Source organism: Myotis yumanensis, unplaced genomic scaffold (assembly GCF_028538775.1).
Source record: "Myotis yumanensis isolate MYYU_CA2020_CCGP unplaced genomic scaffold, mMyoYum1.0.hap1 SCAF_1, whole genome shotgun sequence".
Taxonomy (NCBI): Eukaryota; Metazoa; Chordata; class Mammalia; order Chiroptera; family Vespertilionidae; genus Myotis; species Myotis yumanensis.
In genome coordinates this window covers 108,572,675-108,589,893 of record NW_027223752.1, presented here as the reverse complement: position 1 = coordinate 108,589,893, position 17,219 = coordinate 108,572,675, and the positions used below count along the sequence as shown (strand labels likewise).

The following is a 17,219-nucleotide window of genomic DNA, read 5'->3' as shown; positions in this document are numbered from 1 at the left end:
TGTGGATCAAGCCTGCAACCCAAGTATGTGCCCTTGACCAGAATCGAACCTACAACCCTTTAGTCCGCTGGGCCGACACTCTAACCACCGAGGAACACCAGCCAGGGCTTAACTGTCATTCTTTAGGAAAAGGGGGATCAGCTTATATTGCGTCCTACTGTTAAACTAAAATACATAACCATTGAAAACATTTGCCAGCATAGCTAACCTTCAATTATATTTATTTACTTGGCATTGAATTTGTCAAGCCTCATTAGGAAGACTTAGAAAGGTTGACCTCTCAATTTCTAACCATTCTAAAGCCATAATTAAAATTTAAGATGATTCAATATTTGGGGCTCATCAGAGCAATTAGATAAATGTCTCTTTTATCATACTTGAGAAAATTGCAGTTGGTTTTATTTTAATTTCACAGAATATTCCAAATGTTTCTAAGTCAGTCTATAAGAAATGATGTGATTCCCTTCTTGTGAATTATTTTGCATTTTCCTCCTGCAGCCCAGCTCCCGACCTCCGGCGCAGAGTGGCAGGCACTCGGTGTCCGTGGAGGTGCAGATGCAGCGCCAGCGGCAAGAGGAGCGTGAGAGCTTCCAGCAGGCCCAGCGCCAGTACAGCTCTCTGCCTAGGTACAGTACTCACTTATACTCTGTCCTTCCGAAATTGCCCTGGCTTCTCCACCTTACCCACGGTGGTCAGAGAGGAACCGCAAGTGGATGGTAGGGGTTGTTGTCTGGCTTCAAGGCCATCTTACTATGTGGCAAGAAAACTAGAAAGAAAGCTGTTTCAGGACATGCCAACATTATCACTTAAATACTGAATAATGCAAAGGCAGTGCATTGACAGATGAGTACTTAGGGACTGGACCTGGGTTATAGCATTGGTTCTGCTCTCCCATGTGACCATGGGGAGAAAGTTTCCTCCTCTGAAAAATGGAAAGATAACTCTAATTTTGCTTAGTTCCTAGGGTAACTAGAATAACTGCTACTTCGGATATCTAGAGCTCTGTAGATGGGTGGAGTGAATGCTTCATGTTCTATACTTAGATGGGCCCTAATCTCCCCCTATTGCTCTACTGCCAGCTTTGTGTTTGCTTGTGTTGATCCTCAGAGGATCCCAGTGTGCCCACCTCATTATCTGACAGCCACATGGAGGTACCTCTGCTCTGGGGGCTCTGTCAGGCCTAGAAAGTGCTCAGGTGACTGAGCCCTCACACATGGAACAACAACCATTTTTCCATCTGAGTATTTCATGTATACATAGTAAAGAATAAAAATATTTTAAAATATTCAGCTTTCCAAACTTCCCAAAATAAGTCACTCCTAGTAATCACAATCTTATAGGCGTTTGTTTTTCTACTTCAAACCAGGTAACAAAAACATTTTGGGTACAAAAAAAATCCACTTACCTTGTTTTTATCAACTGTTTCGAATTTGAGCAGAACAACTTTTATTTGGGGAGAGGGAAGGGAACAAATGCTTATCTGTGTAAACTTAACTGACCAATATAAAAGTGATCTTGATTCAATTTCTAATAAAGATGAGTCCCTTTAAATGTTAAATAATCACTATATTAACTGTGAGGTATTTGACTACATTGACCCATGTCACCATGGGAATGTGGTTGTGAATGAGAATCTGTACTGGGGTGAGTGCCATTACTATAGTAACTTGTTCATTCAGTTCTTTTTTTCAGTTCATAAAATTATATTTCCTTTGAGTAATAAATTATGTTTTTTCTTTTATACAGAATTATCTTCTCTTTTAAATAGGAGGATAACTAACAGTTATTTAGCCCATTCTAAGTAAGTGTCATTGAAGTTTAGGTCTGGACAAGACCTGGAGATCATATTGTCTTACAAGGAAACAGCTCTGAAAGATTAAGCAGCTTTCCCTAAGACCACACAGCTAGCACGGAATTCAAACGCAAACCTGCCTATGCCCTTTATAATCATTAATTTCCATATATCATTGCCACCAAAACTTTTGTTCCCAAGTTTGGAATATTGACAGATGTAGGTGTAAAGTCCCCCTCTGTGCTCTATGCCCTTAGCATTTGGAAGGAGGCCCCTGTATGACTCAGCCCAGTGCATCAGCTGCTGGACGCCTCGTGGATTATACATAAAGGTTCTTCCATGTGCGTGCCTTCTCCTAGCCGGTTGGCTTGCAGTCGTCAGAAAGATGAGCATGATAAAGTAGATGAATTGACACACCGGGTATGGTCCTGCTGCCACAGCCACGTAGGTGGCCCGTAGCACATCAAGACCTGTGTGTGTGTGGCTACAACGTGCTTTAGGCATATATTGTCTGTGCAGGGACCGGGTTCTTAATCTGTTTATAAATAGTTTGGCTTTCTGTATTTTACTCGTGTTTGAGGGTATTTATAAGAAGTGAAAGAGAACTATCATATAGTGTATAAAGAAGAGGAGTGAGTTGACATGTACAGAACTAAGGAAGGGATGTGAGAGAGATGGTGGCCAGAGGGCCTAGAGGGGTGGATGGCCTGGCAGAAGAGAGACTAGGGCCCTGTTCCCCAGAAAGAGGACACAGATCAATGCTTCCATGGAATTTCTCCTGGTCACATTCCATAGGAGCTCAGTATTCCAAACATATCTTTTTGTCCTGGCGTGTCTCTCCCCTTCTTCACTTGCTACCTGTCCTTTTCCACCACATCACTCTGCCTCCTTTCTCTCTCTCTCCCTCTCCTCCTGAAGCAGCTGGTAGAAGTATCTGTATTTCCATGTAGAAGATGATTGCTTCTATTGGTACTACTGGTGTCGTTTAGTGTTTCCCTAAATAACTAAAACTTTCCACCTGGGTATTGTGACTCCCTGATTATTAGCCATTTTACTCTGCGCAGATAGAAAAAAATAGAAAACCCAAAATGAAAGAGTTGTGTACATTTAGGCAACTGGGGTGGTCATGTGCTCTTCTTTTAGAGAATCATTCTCAGTGTGAATCTTCACACATGTGAGGAGGATTAGGAATGCAGAGCCTTGTGCCCCATTGTCTTGCTGGCAGAGCGGCTGCACTCCACAGCAGCTGTGTGCAGAAACCTGAACTCGGTAAAGAACCCAAACAGGAGGTCAGAGGAGGACTGCAGCAGCTTGTATGAGCTTGAGTCCAGTCCACGTCTCTGACATGTGATATTCTTCAGAGACACTGACCTCTGCTTTTCGGATGTTGACAATTAGCAGGGTTTTATCTAAACAAGTTGGTATGGCATTTGATCCCAAAAAGATTTCACACACAAACAAAAATAGTTCAGCTGCAAAGTGGAATATAAAGTAAAGCAAATGGTCAAGACTTTGTCTCAGTCACAGTAGATAAGGTGGTTTGAATTAGAGGGATATATGTGAGCCAGAGTAGTTTGAAATTCTAACTGTAATTAAGGAAGCCAAACGGCAGAATTCAAGTTTCATTTTGAAATGTCAGTAGGAAACATTGGCCAGGTAGTAACACTGGTTCTGAAGGAAAAGGGACCTGAGTGGCCCCACACTCAATTCTCAATCAGACTAAGACTTCTTTTTTATTTTTTAAATTCTTAAATCAGTTTTCATTTTTACTTTCTTTTTTTTAAATCTATATTTTTAGTCCTAAATTAGTTCCTTCATTTAGTTTCCAAAAGGCAACGCTCAAACGGTGAAGAATGTTCAGAGTCACCAATAGAAAAACTTAAGATCCTTTATTAATTTTTTAAAAATATTTTTTTATTGATTTTTTACAGAGAGGAAGGGAGAGAAATAGAGAGTTAGAAACATCGATGAGAGAGAAACATCGATCAGCTGCCTCCTGCACAGCTCCCACTGAGGATGTGCCCGCAACCCAAGTTCATGCCCTTGACCGGAATCGAACCCAGGACCCTTGAGTCCGCAGGCCGACGCTCTATCCACTGAGCCAAACCGGTTTTGGCAGTTTTTTAAAAAATTTTCCTGCTGTCTCCCCATTTCTTCTTCATTTTTCCCTCTCCCTTGGTTTCACATCTGTTGGTGTCTCACTTCTCTGCTTTGTATGTCTCACTTCTCCACTATGTCTTCACACCCTGATGTAGTCTTCCCTACTAGGCCCATTTATTATGTCTCTGAGCTGCTTGTCAACTTGTTAGCCTTGGTCTTTATATCTTTCATCATCCTTCTGCATCCTCCTCATCTCGGTGGCTAACTGGCTTTCCGCAAGGTGTGAGTCCTCTGCATGATGATGGCCTTCAGGCCACTTTGGTAATAATTGTAATCATAGACAAAGCAGGGTGTGTGCTTTCAGTGGGTTCAGAAATCTCTAGTGGGCTCATTCCAAGACCAAACAAGCCTGCATGTTGGTTATAAAGAAATTCACATTGATGGACATTGATGTTTTCTTGCTGCTGTTGTTATTGTGGCCTTTGGGCAATCATGGGACATTGGAAAGCTTCCTTCTCATCTCTGTGGAATTGGGTGGACTTACCCTCACTTAGTGAGTGTTCTTCAGATGTTCTCTAGTGCCTTTCTCTCCTCTTTGTTTCTACCCAATTTCTCTGACAAAAGAAAAGAAAGCTAATATTTTTCTTCATTTTTCTTCTTTGGTCAGAAAGATGCTTCTCAAAACCCAGAGCCTATTCTTTGAAGGCAAAGTGACGTTGCCTTCAAACTACTCCTCCAACCCCCATTAGTCAGCCATTTACTCTGTGCCATACCTTTCTAAACATTTTGCATGTGTTATTTTGTTCATTTCTGCCTCATAACCCTATGAGGTTAGCTATTATACCTATTTCACAGATGAGGCAAGTTGGGCCCAGAGAGCATAACCCTCCCAGCATCCCCCAACTGGCAAATGGCAGATTCCAGATGTGAATCTATGTGTATCTGATCCAAAGCCACTCTCCCATTGTGCCTAGTACGCAGGTGATGTGTTTCCTAGTGTTGGAAACTCTTATTGTCTGCTGCACTCTTATGTTTCTCTGTGACCTGCTCATTTCCTGTGTCTTAATTAAGAGTTGTGGGTACCACTAGCTTTCTTACCAAGGAAGCGTGTGTGTATGTCTGTGTGTGTGTATACATGTGTATGTATCTACATGTATGTACTTTCCCCACGTACCTTACTTTAAACCTCAGGAAGGTCTGTTTCCCTCTCTATATATGATTAATTTGAAGAAAATTTTAAAGAAATTCTTCCACATCATCAGAGTTTCCATTCCTAACAAACCTTTAGTGAGTTCTTAGTGTGTTCTTGGATTGATTAAAAATTCAGCTTATGGTACATGACCTCCACAGAGCACATCTTCAGGCTTTCCAGAGTTGGGAGTGCAGGATGACGAGGGTTCATGGGTCTCAGTAGGTCAAGGATGAGAAAGAGGTGAAATGTCTGCAGCCTATTTCTGATTATCTTTAGATTGATAACCAACTTATGAAGGAGTCCCACTTTTGTTACTGTAACCTCAGTAACAAATTTGTTGATTTAATTAAAGTTTCATGATTAATGGTCAAATCCCTGGTTTCATGTGGGCACTTTCCAACATTCCTGTCTCTGGGCAGATTAATGTATGACTTTTTAAGTGAAGATAATCAGTGCTTTAGGCAAATAAACTATTCCACCAAATGGAAGGATTCTTGCTTGGGCTGATTGTACAAATGGTCTGATTCCCATTAACCCTTTGTACGCCATAGTGTCTATAGATGCTTTAAAATCATTTTTTGTGAGGATTTTCAACTAAAAATATTCAAGAACACCCGAATTGTGAGTAATATAATATATTTATTTTTATAATATTCATTGCAAATTAATTTTTTAAATTAAATTCAAAATATCATGGCATGTGGGGATGGTTTTTGTTTTGGATGCGTGGCAGTTAACTGGTTAGAAGAGAACCAGATAGATATACTGTAGACTGCTCAATTAATCATAGTCATATCCAGAGATGATGCTGATCATTAGTTCATTTCCTTATTGAAAATATCCCTGACTACATTTTAGGTCATAGGAAAAATAGGCAGATTTGATCCAAAGCCCTAATAATGGCACTTTTGAATGTTCAAAAATGCAAATTGCTTCATCCCTGTGGGAGACCCAGTGACTGCATAGGCCCTGTTTTTCCTCTGCAGGGCCCTTTTGAACATTCCATCATGTGTGTGTTGATGCAAAAGGCTGAGTAATATATACTGTCACCAAATGGTTTTCTTATTGATACATGGAGCAATAGATTTTTTTTTATTACTGGATTCTCTCTCCCTGTCTCCCATTTTCAAGGCTAAATATTAGGGCTTGTCTTCCTTTCTAACAAAAAATTGTTTTACTTTATCATATCCAATCTTATTGTAAATTCATAAAAGCATCTAGAGACTAGATAATAAATTAAAGATATTTCAAAACAGTAATGTTTCCTGAAAATGCTGTGTAACTTTATTGCACAAATGATGATAATTTGAAATTTCTGTATGACTGATTTATTCCCCTGACCTGTGGTGAACAAACATGAGTTTAGTAAGCTGTCCTGGCCTTTGGTGAGGGCACAGTGCACGGAACAGCAGTGCTTACTCTGCAGACTTCCAGGTCTACAGTCTTGATGAGCATGTGTTCTGAGGAGTGTCCATTGCTGACATATACAACTCAAAAGCCAGGGCTGTAAGGGACTGCCTGTTGCATTTTTAATCATAAAGGAGTTGAGACTTAAATCTTTCATAGCCGAACTCACATTGTAATCCATTACATGTACTTCCTATTAGCTAGCATCTCTGGCACCATAGTGGCAGCTGTGTAAAATATTTGTTTTGCTTGTTTAGAATCGAATTGTAATGTTCTGAAGCAAGCAATTATTGCTAGAGTAGATGCTGCCAAATCTCTAATCCTCCTCTAAAGCATTTTGCCAATGTGTCTGAATTGCAGGAGATATATGTTCCCTAAGTAGAATAGACAGTACCTCCCCAGACACAGAAGGCAGACCCTGTTTCTGAATAGCTGTCAGTTAGTTCTCTCTCCTGTTTAGCCCTTGTTTGTTCACTTGTCTGAGATTTGAGCTTGCTGACAGTCACATTTTCTTCCTCCAGCCCCCATCACAGTGCCTGGAGCACAATACTATTTGTTGAAATATTGAAATGCATATACCCTCTTACCCCTTCCTTCCTCTTTTTTGCTCTCCCCTTCTCCCAATCTCACACTGACCTTTGGCTTTGCTTTCTAGGCAAAGCAGGAAAAATGCCAGCTCTGTCTCCCAGGATTCCTGGGAGCAGAACTACTCGCCTGGGGAAGGCTTCCAGAGTGCCAAGGAGAGCCTCAGGTACTCCAGCTACCAAGGCTCCAGAAACGGCTACCTGGGCGGGCACGGCTTTAATGCCAGGGTGATGCTGGAGACCCAGGAGCTCCTTCGCCAGGAACAGAGACGAAAAGAGCAGCAGATGAAGAAGCAGCCTGCTCCCGAGGGGCTCAACAGCTATGACTCGTATAAGAAAGTCCAGGACCCCAGTTACACTCCCCCTAAGGGGCCCTTCCGGCAGGATGTGCCCCCATCCCCTTCTCAGGTCGCTAGGCTGAGCAGACTCCAGACTCCTGAAAAAGGGAGACCCTTCTATTCCTGAGCAGAAGAGCGGATGCTTCATTCATGCAATAAAGGACATTTTCTTATGGAGACTTGTATTTGGGGAGTTTTTTTAAAAACCTCCATGGTACTATGGAATATTTCTGTTGTTGGTATCAGTGCCTTTAAGCAGTATGGGCAAAGAAATGGAAGGCCTTAATGTCTTTGCCAGTATGTCTCAAGTGTATTTCATGGAAGGATTTCCCACTCTCTGACAATCATCTGCTCGAAGCATTTGTCACAGCATCTCTCAGGAGGACCAGGAATTCTTGGCCTGACTCAAGAGATGTTCATGGCTTTGTGTCACAGCCCCATACAACTAGTGGTGACAAATTACCTTGAAGCTGAGGTAATGTTGATTTCTCTTTATTCCCTTTAAGTTTTCTGCGATGTGAGGCACCTCTCAGTTTCTGGTGGATGAAAGTGAGTGACATACTCCAGAAATTGGGGCTTTACAGTACCTCATAGCACAGTCATTTATAATTGGTATGGTTTTTCCTTTTCATTCTCTGTTCCTCATAACAGCAAAGTTCCTTCATGTTATAAAGAAGTTAAGCCATATTCCATCACTGTCGGGTTTTCATGGGGCTTCTTTTGTAACTGCCTTATACCTAAACATTACCAATAAAGTGATCATCTATTCTGAGATTATAAATGCTCTTGTTTGGTCATATTCCTAATACATGTGTCGAGTCACCACACTGTGTAGGGAAGGCGAGAGAGGGGAGGGACCCCTGGCGGGGAAGGACTGGGCTGCCCATCGTCCTGTGTATATCATGATGTGGGAAGTGGTAGCTAAGGAAACAGTTCTCCCAGGATGAGCTTCTGGTCCATTACATCCAAGTAATTATTTTAATTAGTTTTTGATTGACAGGTTGGCAGGAAGGGCATAGAGTGGGACAAAGATAGGTCATTCATTTGGAGATTCTAAAAACTCATCTGCTTTCTACCGTTCCCAAGTCGATAGGAATTGACATGTGTCTAGTGCATCCACATGCTATATGTCTGCCTGGTGATGCCATCCGTGTTACTAAATAATGCTGCTATGAAACAGAAAAGACAAATAAGGGAAAACCCATCACACTTCACAAGGAGAACATTCTGGTGTCTGCAAGCAGTGGTGACAAAAGTGCTTCTCATGCCAATATTTTCACATACATGTGGGTCACTGGACCTCATCTGCTCTCATGTTTTCATCTTTTGGTCTCAACATCATGTATTATAAACCATGGCTGAGTTGCTAAAGTGCCTGCGAATCCCGATGTGAAAACACTTGAGATGAAAGCTCCACATCCATGTATTAACAAAAAAGGAAAAAAAAAGACATGTACTGATATGCCTATTTTTTTTTACTGGCACATTGTATTTTGTGTCTACTTGTTTTTAGAAAATGTGTGAAGTGTCCATACATGTACCTATGTCTCTTTTGCATTTCTGTGTAATGTTCTATTTGTTCATAATGTGCAGTGACATTTCAGTGTTGTTACCAATGTAAACGCAGTGACCTTGAATGACAGGGCTCTTTCTCACAGCATACCCTGAGCTTGAGAAAGAACTTTCTCTGTACATATGAAACTTTAAATAAAAGGCATATTTCTTCCTGTTGTTTGTGGTGTCTGTAGTATTCTTGTGGAAACTCTCCTAGCTAGAGTTATTTTTTAATATATAGGGTGTTCCAAAAAAATGTATACACACACTTTGAATAATTATACAGGCAGTGTTTATTAAATTTTTTTCATTTTCAAAATTGAGATATCAGCTATTAAAGTGTGTATACATTTGGGGGGGCACCCTGTATATTAGCAGACGTGGGGTTTTTTTCATATTTAGTGAAAGTTGGAAATTTCCTCATATTTGTCTGTGCAAACACAGAAATGAGTGATTGATTGCTTATTTGAACACCTGAGGAGAGAGGGCACAGGAAAAAGGGACCTTCTTTTAAAACATTTTTAAAATTGATTTTTAGAGAGGGAGAGGATGGAGAGAGAGACAGACAGACATATCAATCTGTTGTTCTACTTATTCACGCATTCCTTAGTTAATTCTTGTATGTGCTCTGTCTGGGGATTGAACCCACAACCTTGGCATTATTGGGGGAACTTTCTTAATGAATCCCATGGAAGACCCAGGCTGCCAAAAGAAGCCTGGGGAATTCTGAATTGAAAGAACCAATACATTAGAACTAAATTTTAAAAAATAAGACAGAAAACTACATAAATATTTCTATTATTGCCCTTTGCTTGCTTTGCATCATTTCAGCAAACCAAATGTTTTGATTAAGTTCTAGCCTTGTATACAGTGAGCCCAGAGAAATGTCCAAATTCTAGTTCACTTCCAATATTAACCTGTTTTATATTTCCCAAATTATGAAATAAGGTTTTGCTAAATCTTTCAGATGGACACTTGTCAACATTTGTATGGTGCTTTGATGATATGAAGGGCAGTAGATCCTAGGTATGTCTTACGTAGAAATGTAGATGTGGTATCTACCCAAAGAGCAAGTTTTGCTAAATCCTGTCAAAAATGCCTTCTTGTGGAGTGCCTGGCAACAGTTAGTTGGTTGTCACAGCAGCCCTCATTGTGTCACCAGATCCAAATTCTATCACCTCAGGATTCTAATAAGAGATGTATAGCAAGCCAAGTAATACCATGTCTTTGATTCCTATATGCATGCAAGGCATGGAAAGTAGAAAAGCAAGATGGACAGATTTGTTAATTTTCTTACTGACCAGGAAGCCCATCCATTGCAAATGCCCAAACTGACAGGTTCTTTATCTCAACTGGCAGTGAGAAATAAAGCAGGAGAGGTAATATTGAACATTGTGGGGACCAAAATCACTAAGGAATTTGTAGATTAAAACTGGCAATGTGAGCCATACTGAGAAGTAAGCATTGTTATGGGTCATCACAGAAATGAGACTATACTCCACGAGGCGGTCTTATCCAAATGAACTGATGACCTGTGGCTCCAGAACACTTCACCAGGCCTTGCACGAATCATGGGGAGAGTGTGGCTATGGAAGGCCAGGCTGGGATGGTCTGCACATGCACTGTGCTCTGCCCATACCCGCAGGGGACGCCCCAAGTCATGAAATGGGCAGGCAGCCACACTTGGATGAGGATGGACGAGGAGTCACTCAACTGTCCCTCAGAAAAGATGGTCTCAGTATTACATTATCACCACTTTAGTCCATTAAGACTATGTAGTCTTTAAAAGATGTATATATAAATTATAGAAATAATATTATATAATGTATCTATGTTATATGTAATTTAAGCACCACCACCCACACCCTCTCCCTGTGGTTGGTTAGAACACAGGCTGCTCAGAGGTCAAAGCACCCACAATGGCATGGCTGTTCATGAACAGGAAGAAGAAATTTGTTTCTCTGGAAACCCTGTATGAAAGGGGGCAGAAAATAGGCAAATGGAGCTGATCACTTTGTCAGCAGTGTGCTTAGTGACTGTCGCCATGTAAGACCAGAGATTGCTGAGGCTCCTCTGTCCATGTCATTGCTCGAGACTTAGCTAGATATCCTGGTCATCTTGGGGATTGCTCCCTTTCCTTCAATCGCTTTTATTAGAGAGTACATGTTTGTATAGACATATAACAAACATATGTATCATCTATAATAATAAAAGGGTAATATGCTAATTAGACCAGATGTCCTCTTGACAAGCTGGGGCCGGAGGGAAGCCTGGGTCCCAGGTGCCAAAGGGAAGCTGGTGCTGGCAGCCAGGGGAAGGAAGGCCTGCTCTTGCATGAATTTTGTGCATTGGGCCTTTAGTCCATAATAATAAAAGTATAATATGTTAATTAGACTGTGCATCCTTCCGGACATCCTTCCAGATGACCTTCCAGATGAAGCCGGGGCTGCGAGGGAAGCCTGGGTCGTAGGTGCCAGAGGGAAGCCGGTGCTGGCAGCCGGGGGAAGGAAGGCCTACTCTTGCATAAATTTCGTGCATTGGGCCTCTAGTATTTCTATAATTATATGTCTGTATTTGTCTGGTTTAATGTGTTCCTCATTTCCTCTGAGTCCTTAAAACCCAGGATTTGCCCCAAGTTAGAACCAACTTAGACGAAGCAGGTAGTCCTTTGTTTCTAGCTCTGCTAGTCATGGAGAGTGTGCACTAGTGTACTCTAGGTCCACTCCATCACTGATGTCCTGCTGCATGGCAGAGTGCGCCATAAATTTAAATGTCTATTTAACAGCCTTCCCCCACCACCTCAACAAAGATTACTCTAATGGTGACATGTCAGGTAAGGAGAAAATTTTATTTTTTATTTCAGAGACAGGATATCATCATAATAAGGCAGCTAATAAGAGCCTTCACAGGTCAGAAAGTGAGAGTGATGCAGTGCTTTAATGGAAAACCACCTTCAGCTCTGAGTAATGATTAGATCACAAAGCTCACTGAATTAAATGACTTTTTTTTTTTAGTGTGTGGAGGAGGGTGTAATTCTGAGCATAATATTTTCTTTCCTTTTTTTTTTTTAACAAGAAACTGATAATTTTAGTTTCGATCTCATGGCGAAAGGGAAAGGTTATCATTGCACTCCGCAAAGAAGGAACTTGTTTCCTGTCAGATGTGTTCTTCCCTCCAAAACTCATCACCTTCTGAGCCTGCACTCATCTCCCTGCTCTTCCCTTTCTCTCGGCTTTCATATACCATTCAATGAAGTAAAAACCTATGGGTGTCCTTTATCCATAGATCTAGTTCCTTCAAGTTAAACCCTGTAATAGAAAATTTCATTTTTAAAGGATTCCATTTGGTTCTACTGATCAATCATCCTTTGCTAAGGAAGATAATTACCTTTTCTCACAATTTTTTTTTCTTTCTGAGTTTAGATTTAAAGGATCCATTTTTCTTCATTTTTAATTTTTTAAAGCAAGTTATATGCATGTTAGTCTGGACACAGGAGAAAAGTGCGAGAAAGAAGACAAAGTCCTTTTTCCATGAGGTTGAACAATTACTCATCATTCCTCCTTAGCACTTACTTGCTCACAGGATCAATTAAATGTGTGAAAACACGCTTTTCTGAATTGCTCAACTAATTGCTGTCACCTCACACTGTTGTTGGCTTATAAAAGTCATTTGGACTTTGTCCCAAGGCACTGGGGCTGTCTCCTTTGTGTAACCAGCCCAAGAGGATCAACTGCTGGAGGGGGTGCGGGGGGCAGGAGCCTCCATCTCTGAGGTAACTTTGCTGCTTGCTGTGAGGCTCCTCCTGAAATTGAAGTTTGGCTTCCACAAGGGGTTTTATGATGCAAATATTTTAAGTAGAACTCTGAAGATTTTTCCATTAAAAGCAGTCTCACATGGCTCCGGGCCCAGCCTACTGCAAGCTACAAGGGGGCGAAGAGTGCCACGTATTGCTGGCAAGTGATAGGCAAGAGAACATCACAAATTTCTAAACCAGTCATAACCTTGGCTAATGATCTGGTTTCGGGGTTCAGTTCATATTGGACTTGCTTTTATTCAGCTCTAGTTGTCAGTGGCAACATACTTATCACAATTGTTTATGTTGAGATGAAATGGGTGAAAACATCAGCTCGACAACCCAGAGATGGGTCAGATTAGGATTAGCCAATGAATGTGGGGTATTTTGGAATACTGCAAACCTTTGAACTTGTCTTGTGAAACCTCAAAGGGAATTTGCTCTGCACATGCCTTGACCTGCTACTCAATTTCCAAACTTTTCTAACTTTATCTGCTTGGCTTGCCTCCCATCTGAGCCCACAGATCTCCTCTCTGGTGCAAGAACCCAAAGCATTTTCACAAAATCTGCAATAAGAGTGGACAGCTGCCCCTGGCTGCTTTATTCATGGAGCACTTTACAATTTGTACAACACCCTCTTTCTTGTTTTTAAACCAATAAACCCTTTGAAGCTGGATAGAGAAGCGATAGTTCAATTCTTCAAAATTTATTTTTATTGTTGACAGTATTACAGATGTCACCCACTTTCCCCACTTTGCTCCCCTTCGACCAGCCCCTGTCCCACCCTAGGCTTTCCCCACACTATTGTCTGTGTCCATGGGTTATGCATATATGCATATAAATTCTTTGGTTAATCTCTTCCCACCCATCACTCCTCCCCCTACCACTTTTCCTCTGAAATCAGACAGTCTGTTCCATGTTTCAATGCCTCTGGACCTGTTTTGTTCATCAGTTTATTTTATTCAATAGATTCCACATATAAGTTAGATCATGTGATAATTTGTGTTTCTCTGATTGGCTTATTTTGCTTAGCATAATAATCTCCAGGTCCATTCATGCTGTCACAAAGGGTAAGACAGAGGCTTTAAAATGGCGACCAGCAGGAAGGTAGGGAGGGAGAGAGTGTGAGAGTGCAAGGAAGTGATAGAGGCATGTGTGGACGTGTGTGGTGAGTGTGTATGAGCTAGGGACAGTTAGACTCTGCAGGTCTTCTAAGGGGCTGCTAAACCCAGCAGTCCTAGGCGGCGGAGTCCCGCTCCTGGCGCAGACACTCCTGGGCGGCCAGCAAAGGCACAGCGACCACGCCATCTTGGGAAACAGAGCTGCTTGAGACTAGGATCCTGGCCTCAGCACCACCCAGTCTGATCTCAGACGCATACCAGGACCCTGCAGCCACTGGGGACAGAGACCTGCAACCACAGCTACAGACCTTCGGACAGCAAAAGTTCTGAAATCCCTGCGGCAGATCCGTGAGTACCAGAGCCCGTCCCCTCTTCCCCCAGGCTCGCGGGCAGCGCCAGAGTAACTAACTGATAGACCTACCCCTTGCCGGGGCCTCAGCGCTGCAGGAACTTTGGCCTGGAAGTGCGCGAGCACCTTGAAACTGATCCTACTCGCACTGCGGGCTTCGGAGCCCTGGGCTGGGAGCAAAAGCGCGCACAGCACCAGGAACTAATCCTGCGCGCACTGCTGGCTTTGGAGCCCTGGGCTGGGAGCATAAGGGCACACACCACCAGGAACTGATCCTGCGCGCACTGCTGGCTTTGGAGCCCTGGGCTGGGAGCAATCGTGCGAACGGGAGTTTGTCCGCCTAGCACAGGCCCAGGGACCCTGTTTCTCAGGGCAGGAGGCAGCACCAAGCACCAGTGACTTGACTGTGTTTCTTATCACCTGCGCCTGAGATCCTGATTTCCTGTGCATTCATACTAAGAGTCAGTGAATCCAATTCCTGGTGCAAGGGCACACAGGGACCCTGATTCTCAAGGTGAGGTCGCGTGAAGCAACAGAGACTCTGATACTGGACTCTTGGGGAACTCTGACTCCTGGCGCAAGCTAGAGGGCTCTGCTCTGGTTTTCAACACGCTCCAGGGGGGCCTCTATTTCAGCACAGTGCAGGCAAGGTCCCTAATTCTAAGGGCACGTGCGAGGCCACATTGAGTGTTGGCAACACTGACACAGAGCGAGCCTGGTTCCCACCAACCAACAACAACCACACATCTTAGTGTCAGAGCTCTTCAGTGACAGTAGGGTGGTGGGAGCCTCCCACTGCACACGGCCCAGGCCCACGCAACTCGACCTTTGAACCATCAGGAGATAATCAGAATGAAGAGACGACACAACACCCAGAGGAAAGACAATGAGGAATCACCAAGAAAGGAAATTAATGAAGTTGAAGCATGCAACATGACAGAAAAAGAATTCAGAATAATGGTTGTACAATTCATTCACCGGATGGATGAGAAAATCAACAACCTATGCAAGAATCAGGAAGAAATGAAAAGTGATATAGCTACAATCAAAAACACCATGGAAAGTTTCAACAGCAGACTAGAAGAAGCAGAAGACCGAATTAGTGAGTTAGAAGATAAGGCAGAGAAACAAGCTCAATCTGAACAGCAACTGGAGAAAAAAATTAAAAAACAGGAGGAGAGCCTAAGGGAGCTTCGGGACAACATGAAACGAAGTAACATACGCATAATAGGGCTGCAAGAAGGACAAGAAGAGCAGCAAGGATTAGAAAATCTATTTGAAGAAATAATGACAGAAAACTTCCCAGATATGGGGAAGAAAAAAGTTACACAAGTACAGAGAGTCCCAGGCAAGATGAACCCCAAAAGACCAACACCAAGACACGTCATAATAACGATGGCAAATGTACAAGGCAAAGAGAGAATCTTAAAGGCTGCAAGAGAGAAACAGAGAGTTACCTACAAAGGATCGCCCATCAGATTATCAAACGATTTCTCAACAGAAACACATCAGGCCAGAAAAGAATGGACGGAAATTTACAAAGTGATGCAAAGCAAGGGACTGAATCCAAGAATACTCTATCCAGCAAGGCTATCATTCAAAATTGAAGGGGAAATAAGAAGCTTCACAGACAAAAAAAGGCTAAGGGAGTTCATCACCACCAAGCCAGCAATGCAAGAAATGCTAAAGGGACTGGTGTAAAAAGAAGAAATAAAAAGCCCAGAAAGAAAGCAGCCACAAAAAAATAGAAATGGCTACAAACAAGTACCTTTCAATAATAACTTTAAATGTAAATGGACTAAATGGTCCAATCAAAAGACATCGAGTAGCTGAATGGATAAAAAAACATGACCCGTACATCTGCTGTCTACAAGAGACCCACCTCATTAGAAGGGACTCACACAGACTGAAAGTGAAGGGATGGAAAAATATCTTTCAGGCAAATGGAAATGAAAAAAAAGCTGGGGTAGCAATACTTATATCCGACAAAATAGACGTCAAAGTGAAGGCCATAACAAGAGATAAGGAAGGCCACTTCATAATACTAAAGGGATCAATACAACAAGAGGATATAACCCTGATAAACATATATGCACCCAATGCAGGAGCACCCACATACATAAGAAAACTCCTGGAAGATATCAGGGGAGAGATCGACAACAATACAATCATAGTAGGGGACTTTAATACACCACTGACATCACTGGATAAATCCGCTAGACAAAAACTCAGCAAAGAAACAGCAATCCTAAATGACTCACTAGATCAGATGGACTTAATTGACATCTTCAGAACACTTCACCCCAAAGCCATGGAATATACATTCCTCTCAGGTACTCATGGGACATATTCAAAAATAGACCACATATTGGGTCACAAGCAAAGTCTCCACAAATTCAAGAAGATTGAAATCATAAAAAGCATCTTCTCAGACCACGATGGCATAATGTTAGAAATAAACTACAATAAAAACAACCCAAAATACTCAAACACCTGGAAGCTGAATAGCATGTTATTAAATATTGATTGGGTTACCAATGACATCAAAGAAGAAATTAAAAACATCCTGGAAACTAATGACAATGAAAACACAACAATCCAAAACCTATGAGACACAATGAAAGCAGTCCTGAGAGGGAAGTTTATAGCTCTACAGGCCTATCTCAAAAAACAAGAAAAAATGGTAGTTAATCATCCAGCTCTACAACTCAAAGAATTAGAAAGAGAGCAACAAGAAAACCCCAGAGTGAGCAGAAGGAAGGAGATAATAAAGATTAGAGCAGAAATCAATGAAATAGAGACCAAAAAAACAATACAGAAAATGAATGAAACCAAGAGCTGGTTCTTTGAAAGGATAAACAAGATTGACAAACCCCTAGACAGGCTCACCAAGAAGCAAAGAGAGAGGTCCCAAATAAACCAAATCAGAAATGATAGAGGCGAAATAACAACAGACCCCACAGAAATACAAATGATTGTTAAACAATAC

General features: G+C 41.9%; 1 protein-coding gene across 20 annotated transcripts in view; it reads left to right on the top strand.

Moving 5' to 3' along the window:
* Positions 1–9,144, top strand: part of PARD3 (par-3 family cell polarity regulator) — a 798,768-nt gene extending 789,624 nt beyond the window's left edge. For all 20 annotated transcript variants that reach the window (XM_070429321.1, XM_070429362.1, XM_070429354.1 and 17 more), the window contains 2 exons: positions 499–626; positions 7,147–9,144. In XM_070429321.1, the coding sequence (XP_070285422.1) occupies positions 499–626; positions 7,147–7,540 (522 nt within the window). In that variant the 3' untranslated portion in view covers positions 7,541–9,144. The remainder of the gene's footprint in view (positions 1–498; positions 627–7,146) is intronic.
* Positions 9,145–17,219: the final 8,075 nt, after the last annotated feature.